Source organism: Borostomias antarcticus (genome assembly GCF_949987555.1).
Source record: "Borostomias antarcticus genome assembly, chromosome: 3".
Lineage (NCBI taxonomy): Eukaryota > Metazoa > Chordata > Actinopteri > Stomiiformes > Stomiidae > Borostomias > Borostomias antarcticus.
In genome coordinates this window covers 26,004,079-26,012,816 of record NC_140236.1, presented here as the reverse complement: position 1 = coordinate 26,012,816, position 8,738 = coordinate 26,004,079, and the positions used below count along the sequence as shown (strand labels likewise).

At 45.8% G+C, this 8,738-nt stretch overlaps 1 protein-coding gene across 1 annotated transcript in view; it reads right to left on the bottom strand.

Moving 5' to 3' along the window:
- Positions 1–771: 771 nt before the first annotated feature.
- Positions 772–8,738, bottom strand: part of lrp8 (low density lipoprotein receptor-related protein 8, apolipoprotein e receptor) — a gene marked incomplete at its 3' end in the record, with an annotated part of 194,081 nt that continues 186,114 nt past the window's right edge. The window contains 2 exon segments of the mRNA XM_084436357.1: positions 772–951; positions 954–1,072. Coding sequence (XP_084292483.1) covers positions 772–951; positions 954–1,072 — 299 coding nt within the window.

Genomic DNA, 8,738 nt, shown 5'->3' with positions numbered 1-8,738 from the left:
TGGATATGTTTAACACCTGCCAGGAATTAATGGAATATGATTCAGGATTGTCCTATCATATTAGGTGCTGTCTAGGTTTGTGTTCCATTCTGCGGTTGGTCTCAGAGAAGACGACGCCGCCCTTTCAAGGTGAGGGGTAGAAACTAAAGCTACAGCACGCCGAGCGCTGCGCGCCCCAGGAAACGCAACCAGAAGGACACATGGCCGGTAGGAACATGGGATGAGAGGGTGAATGTGGGTTGTAGTGTATGTGTGTGAGGGTGAATGTGGGTTGTAGTGTGTGTGGTGAGGGTGAATGTGGGTTGTATGTGTGTGTGGTGAGGGTGAATGTGGGTTGTAGTGTGTGTGTGTGAGGGTGAATGTGGGTTGTAGTGTATGTGTGTGAGGGTGAATGTGGGTTGTAGTGTGTGTGTGTGGTGAGGGTGAATGTGGGTTGTAGTGTGTGTGTGGTGAGGGTGAATGTGGGTTGTAGTGTGTGTGGTGAGGGTGAATGTGGGTTGTAGTGTGTGTGTGGTGAGGGTGAATGTGGGTTGTATGTGTGGTGAGGGTGAATGGAGGTGGATGGGATTTGGAGGACTAGTGAAGGACACTGTGTGTACGTGCGTGTGCGTTTTGACTACACTTTGATGCGAGTGTGTGTGTGTGTGTGTGTGTGTGTGAGCCCGTCACTTTCTCCTCGACAGGCCTATTCGGGGAGCTTTCTCCGCCCCCCATGCGCCCCCCTCCCTCCCAACCCTCTCCCGGCCTCCAGGCCCCGCCGCTCCCCTCGTCTCATTTGCCGCTGGAGAGCATGGGTGCCCCCGAGTACCAATGGGAGTTGCTGTCCGTCATCCCGCCCCCTAGGGGCAGGGCGATGAAGGGCTGGCGGGCGCTGCCACTCACGGCGGGGTAGATGTGGCCGATGGCGTCGCTGCGGCCGATGTGGATCTCGTCGTCGTCGTCGTCCTCGGTGTCTTGCGGTAGACGGGGTTGTCGAAGTTCATGCTCTTGGTGTTCTTCCGGCGCCAGTTGCGCCAGACCATGTAGCCGCCAGTGCAGAGCACGCCGAGGACCACTGTGGCAAGGATAGGAACTGCATGTGTTTAACACACAGCCACACACACAACACACACGGCGGGGGTGTTAACACAGCCGGGGGAGGGGGGCACGGAGCGGCGCTCGACCAGGCGCAAACACACACACACACTCTCACTTTCTCTCTTGCACACAAAAACAGACGCCCAAACACACATTTTGCACATGCTCGCTCAAATACACAAATGAAAGCGCATTTAGCAATAAACACAAGCACATGCGCACACACACAGACAAACGTAGGCACACAAACACGCACACATGCTGTACACAAGCACCGTCACACACACACACACACACACACACACACACACACACACACACACACACACACACACACACTATGGGGTGTGATTCGTGCCAGTGTAACAAACACTCAGTGCTTTCGTCGCCTGCATTGCGTGTATAAAGGTACTTTGGCGAGCTGATTAATAGGCGTGCATATACGCACGCGTTACGAGTCGCTCGCATTCTCAGAGGGTGACGTGTAAAAGGTGCCGTGCCATTTTTGCGCACATGCATGTAACGTTTGCACGCTCGTGTTAAAGGACTATGCTCGTTTTTGACAACCTGGACCTTATTTACGACATATTATAAGAAGTTTGACTCACCCAGATCACTGTTGTGTTGTTCGGAGGCCTGTAGAAGAAATTTAAAATCCAGCGCGAGCCAGTATATCCATGTAATGGCGGCGCACGGGGCAAAGGGAATGCAGCTTCTAAAAATCCATTTTCGGCCGCTAAACGGTTGTTTTCATCAATCACATTGCATGAATCGACAGTTGATATTCCTCTACGCGAGCCATTCTTTCGGTTTTCAAATACGTGGTCTGTAAGGCAAGGCAAGGCAAGGCAAGTTTATTTATATAGCACATTTCAGCCACAGGGCAATTCAAGGTGCTTTACATGAGACATTAAAAGCATTAAAACAAAAAGCAAGACATTATAGACATTTAAAACAAAAGGCAGGACAAATTAAAAGCATTAAAACAGTTTCTACAATCAGGTACTTCAAAGAAGGGAAAGAATCCAAAAATATGCTCAGATCAGAAGAGTCAACATGAAGTAAAAATAGTCATTCTCAGGATAGAATAGAATAAGAGGACATTTGTTTAGAAAAGAAAGAAAAGCAAATCGTCCCTTTTTTAGTAACGGTAAGACATTAACAGCCCACTGCAAATACTGTGACTCCAGCTGTGACTGTTCACTAACGCTAACGCACACACGTGACGGACTCATTCATTGCTAGTTTCCCCGGTTGCCCTCTAGTCTCTCAACTTCAAGTAAACTGACTGACTGAGTGCACGTCTAACCAGGAAGTCTAACCAGGAAGTCTAACCAGGAAGTCTAACCAGGATGTCTAACCAGGAAGTCTAACCAGGAAGTCTAACCAGGATGTCTAACCAGGAAGTCTAACCAGGAAGTCTAACCAGGAAGTCTAACCAGGAAGCCTAACCAGGAAGTCTAACCAGGACGTCTAACCAGGACGTCTAACCAGGACGTCTAACCAGGACGTCCAACCAGGACGTCCAACCAGGACGTCTAACCAGGACGTCTAACCAGGACGTCTAACCAGGACGTCCAACCAGGACGTCCAACCAGGACGTCTAACCAGGACGTCTAACCAGGACGTCTAACCAGGACGTCTAACCAGGAAGTCTAACAAAAAGCAAGTCATTATAGACATTTAAACAAAAAGCAGGACAAATAGAATACAGGAATAAAAGTTACAGTGCAGTATACTGATTAACATAGCTCCTCTTAGAAAGCAGTGGCAAAAAGAAAAGTCTTAAGGCTTGTTTTAAAAGAACCAAGAGTTGCAGCAGACCTGCAGTTTTCTGGAAGTTTGTTCCAGATATGTGGAGCATAAAAACTGAATGCTGCTTCTCCATGTTTTGTTTTAACTCTGGGGACAGAAAGCAGACCTGTGCCAGATGACCTGAGGGGTCTGGATGGTTCATAGCATATGAGCAGATCAGAAATATATTTTGGCCCTAGACCATTCAGTGCTTTATAAACCAACAGCAGTATTTTAAAGTCAATTCTTTGACAGACAGGAAGCCAGTGTAAAGACCTTAGTACTGGTGTGATATGCTCCACTTTCTTAGTCTTAGTGAGGACTCGAGCAGCAGCGTTCTGAATCAGCTGCAGCTGTCTGATCGATTTTTTAGAGAGACCTGTATACATGCCGTTACAGTAGTCGAGTCTACTGAAGATAAACGCATGGACAAGTTTTTCCAAATCCTTCTGGGACATAAATCCTTTGATCCTTGATATATTCTTCAGGTGATAGTAGGCTGACTTTGTAATTGATTTAATGTGGCTGTTGAAATTCAGGTCTGAGTCCATGACTACACCAAGATTTCTGGCTTCGTTTGTGGTTTTTAGCATTACTGATTGAAGTTGAGCACTGACTTTTAATCGTTCTTCTTTGGCTCCAAAGACAATTACTTCAGTTTTATTTTTGTTTAGTTGGAGAAAGTTCTGGCACATCCAATCATTGATTTGTTGAATGCACTTACTCAGCGCTTGTATGGGATTATAGTCTCCTGGTGATATAGTGATATAAATTTGTGTGTCATCTGCATAGCTATGGTAACATATTTTGTTGTTTTCCATAATTTGAGTTAGTGGGAGCATGTAAATGTTGAACAGAAGAGGCCCCAGGATGGAGCCTTGGGGAACTCCACAGGTCATTTTTGTCAGCTCAGATTTGTAATTGCCTATAGACACAAAATAATCCCTGTCCTTTAAGTAGGATTCAAACCAATCTAACACTGTACCAGAAATTCCCAACCAATTTTCCAGTCGGCCTAGTAGTATGTTGTGGTCTACCGTGTCGAACGCAGCGCTGAGATCCAGTAATACTAAGACTGAGATTTTGCCATTATCTGTGTTTAAATGGATGTCATTAAATACCTTAATTAGAGCAGTCTCGGTGCTGTGATGTGGTCGAAATCCTGACTGGAAGACATCAAAGCCATTACTTAGTGCCAGGAAGTTATTCAGTTGTTGGAAAACAACCTTTTCAATTATTTTGCTTAGAAATGGGAGGTTTGATATGGGCCTATAATTGTTCATTTGTGAGCTGTCTAGATTATTCTTTTTTAAGAGTGGCTTGATGACTGCAGTTTTCAGGGTATGTGGGAACACACCTGAAAGAAGAGATGTGTTTACAATGTGTAGTAAATCAGAGGCCATGCAGTTGGATACAGTTTTGAAGAAGTCTGTAGGTAGAACATCAAGGCAACAGGTGGAGGATTTCAGATGTTGTATAGTGTCCCCCAGGGTTTTATGGTTGATCGGATTAAATTGTGTCATGGTACAATTATTGATTTTAAGTGGACACTGTGACGACACATGTCCTGTACCTGGAATGGAGGCACTAACTGCTTGTCTAATTTTCTGAATTTTGTCAGTGAAGAATGAGGCAAATTCATTGCAGGCCCTGGTGGATAGAAGTTCAGAGGCTACTGACACAGGAGGGTTTGTCAGCCTATCAACAGTGGCAAACAAAGCACGCGCATTGTTATGGTTTTTGGTGATGATGTCAGAAAAGAAGGTCTGTCGTGCATTTCTCAGCTCCATATTATAAATGCGAAGTCTGTCTTTATAGATGTCATAATGAACATGGAGATTTGTTTTTCGCCATCTGCGTTCAGATTTTCGACACTCTCTCTTTTCTATTCTGACCAGCATGGCGTTTCTCCATGGAGATCTTCTCTTACCAGAGACCACCTTCACCTTAGTGGGCGCAACGGCATCAATAATATTTGTAATTTTAACATTGAAATTATCTACAAGCTCGTTGACTGAGGCCATATAGAGGGCAGGTGTGGACGAGAAAGCCTGAGTAAATATCTCACTGGTGTTTTCAGTGATGTGCCGTTTTGAGATAACCTCTGATTGAGAATTTGTGTGCATGGAGATAGTACTCTCAAAGAAAACACAGGAATGATCAGAGAGCGCAACATCAGACACCTGAACCTTAGAAATATTCAGACCTTTGGTGATGATTAAGTCCAGAGTGTGCCCCTTGTTGTGTGTGGGCTCCGTCACATGCTGAGTCAGTCCATAGTTATCAAGGACACAACCTAGCTCTTTTGTCCCTCTGCCCTGAGGGTTGTCAACATGGATGTTAAAATCACCAACAATAACCACACAGTCAAAGTCAATGCAGACAGTAGACAACAGTTCAGCAAAGTCATCAAAGAAGTTTGGACAGTATTTGGGTGGCCTGTAGATGTTTAGAAATAACGCTCGGGAAGAGGAATTCAACTGAAGAGCCACATATTCAAAGGAACCAAAATGTCCATAACACATCTGCTTACATTGGAGGGAGTCATTAAACAAGATGGCTACTCCACCTCCTTTCTTATGCACTCTAGCCTCGCTCATAAAGCTGAAGTTGGGAGGAGTTGACTCAATAAGAACAGCTGCACTGTTACCGTGGTCTAGCCAAGTTTCAGTTAAAAACATAAGATCAAGATTGTGGTTGGTGATAAAATCATTGATTAAAAATGTCTTTCCTGTTAAAGATCTGACATTTAATAAAGCTAAGTTTAGTGTGCTGAGGGTATTATCTGCACATTTCTTTGTGATAGTTTGTGGCTGACGAGGAATAGATACTAAATTTGATACATTTGTAGAGCCGGTTGAGTGTTTCCTGTTACTTAGCAGATTCACCATTGATTTCCTATTACCTATCAAGACAGGAATTGAGGAAGATACCATCACGTTGGGTCCTGGCTTGTCCTGGAAGGGGTCATGAGTGCCATTAGCCTTGTAGCCTGGACCCAGTACATATCAGTTAGAGCTTGCTGTATTTGGTAAACAAGTAACTGAATGTGCTGTGCCTTTATCAGGCTGGACCCGGCAGGGGGTAAGGGCGGTTGGGAGCGCGTAATACAGCGCGTGAAGGTGCTTGCTGGATGCCGGTGAGAGGAAGCAAGTGAGAGACTCCCCCTCTTGGGGGGGTGGATCCTCGCTGGTGAGTGTTAGTGGGAGGGGGGGAGTGAGAGACTCCCGCTCTTGGGGGGGTGGAGGGGGTGGATCCTCACTGGTGAGTGCTAGTGGGAGGGGGGGAGTGAGAGACTCCCGCTCTTGGGGGGGTGGATCCTCGCTGGTGAGTGCTAGTGGGAGGGGGGGAGTGAGAGACTTCCCCTCTTGCAGTAGCTCATCAATTTGGCTGAGCTTCAGTGTGGCAGCTTTGATGAGGCCCTTGATTGGTGAGCGTGGTGGAGGAGGGGAGGGGCATCGTTGGGTTGTTGTCGATGGGGTGTGGTGTGAAGATTCTTCTTCCTGGCGCGGGTGTCTCCCATAATCAGAGTTTTGTTGAAGCAACAGCTCTTCAAGGTTTCTGCCATGTTGTGATATGTCTTCCTTCTGTTTTGGTATTTCTTGTCTCTTGTCCTTGACCATGGCAGAGGGAGCAGATGGATGACGCAGAGAATAGAACAGATTGGAGATAAACAGTTTTACTCCTGACCTGTTAAGGCAGAGTCCATTTCTCTGAAAAAGATGGTATCGTTCCCAAAAAAATGGAAAATTGTCAATGTAGCGCACTGAGTGAGTGGTACAGGCAGTTGAGAGCCATGTGTTCAGTGCCAACAGTCTGCTGAATCTCTCAACCCCTCTTCTGACTGGTGGTAGAGGGCCGCTGATAAACACCTCCGCTTTCAGAGAGCTGACTGTGTTCAGCAGATCAATAAAGTCTCGTTTAAGAACTTCCGACTGCTGTTGCGCAACGTCATTTGTTCCGACGTGCACAATGATGTTTTCCACAGTTGGATGTGTAACCCCGATATGCAAGAGTTTTTTTGTCATGTCAGCAACCGTATCCTTGGGAAAGCAGAGTATTTTGGTGCTTTCACCGCACATGCTTCTTACATCTTTTACAGTAAAGTCACCCACAATCAGAGTTTGAGGCCCAGTCGGTAGCCTTTTACTTTCTGGTTTACTCTCAGTCCTTACCCTGCTGTGTGAAGAAGAGATGTGATCCAGGTCATCAGACAGTGGGGCAAATTTGTTCTCCAGTTGTATGGTTGATTGTCGGCGAGATCTGTTTCTGGTTCTCCCTTTTGCGGTTGTCCACGGCGGTGTCCTTCTAGGGACAGGGGTTGAAGAGGCACTCTGCCTGGATGATAATGCAGGCCAGTCAGTCTCATAGTTCTCCAGGGACGGGTCTCTGCCTTGTTCTCCCTTTTCCCTGGGAGGTGAATTTCTCTTAGGCTTTGCACCAAGAGAGTTCCAGGGAGGGTTTGTAGGTTTAGTGCCCAGTACATGGCTCTCCTGTTTCTTGGTAGTCTCCTTGGTGTTAATTAGCGGTGTGTTAGCATGCTCTTGTCTGGTACTCTTTTGAATCCATGGTAAGGTGGTGTCGTTCCCAGTTAGTCCATTGACGTCCACACTCATCTCTAACCGGTTCATTTTTGTTTCCAGCACTGTAATCTTCTGCAGAAGTTTGTGGAAGTCATCTGCAGTGAGAGGGGGCATCTTGCTGCCGTGCTCACGTTATCGTGAGGAGATGATAAAGACGTTGAAATATGGCAACTAAATCTTCTAAAAAAAATAAAATATATATAAGAGTCTTTAAAGGATCCAGGAGCCACTGCTCACAGTTTCTTATGGAAGAAAAGCAACAATATCAGCTGAAAAATGCAGAAAATGCAAACAAAGGCGAGAGCAAGCAGCAGAAGCGTCTGCACTGTCTGAAAGCAGGAAGCAAGTCTCCTGTAGCCACTGTAATATGATCTTTACACTGGCTATGCTCCCTCACATTCTCTGCGCTACGATCGGATTGTTGCTGACGAATGACGACGACAATATTCTCGGCACCAACTACGATCGTAGCGCAGAGAATGTGAGCCGGAGAATAGCAGGCTGCGCGCTGGCCTGTGCGCATGCGTGCTGGAGCAAGTGGGGGAGAGGCTTGTAAAGATCATATTACAGTGGCTACAGACCACGTATTTGAAAACCGAAAGAATGGCTCGCGTAGAGGAATATCAACTGTCGATTCATGCAATGTGATTGATGAAAACAACCGTTTAGCGGCCGAAAATGGATTTTGAGAAGCTGCATTCCCTATGCCCCGTGCGCCGCCATTACATGGATATACTGGCTCGCGCTGGATTTTAAATTTCTTCTACAGGCCTCCGAACAACACAAAAGTGATCTGGGTGAGTCAAACTTCTTATAATATGTCGTAAATAAGGTCCAGGTTGTCAAAAACGAGCATAGTCCTTTAAGTCAGCGGGCACTAGAAGCTGCGAGCGGGGCTCATTTGTCCATATTGAATAAAAATTAAGAATATTTATTTGCACTCAATCAAATTCCAGGACCCTCCTTGCATAACTTTTCCTAGATATGTGTCGTTTTATCTCCACTATCGCAACATTTTCAAATAAGAGCGCGCATCTGTTCGAACTGGTGGTGCTGCAGCGCCCTCTATTGACAAGAAAAACGTGTATCTGAACATTTGTTTTAAATTGCGAAGAAAGAGTCATTCAGATATTAGGCTTTATTAAAAACAAGTTGCTTGACATGTGCGAATTCCATTTATTGAGAATGCATTACCAATTGGCAAGGACGAGATTAGAACCAGCTATGATTTAAAGGCAACTGACCTTACACGTGCGGCCGCTAACACGTCTGCTGCGCAAGCAA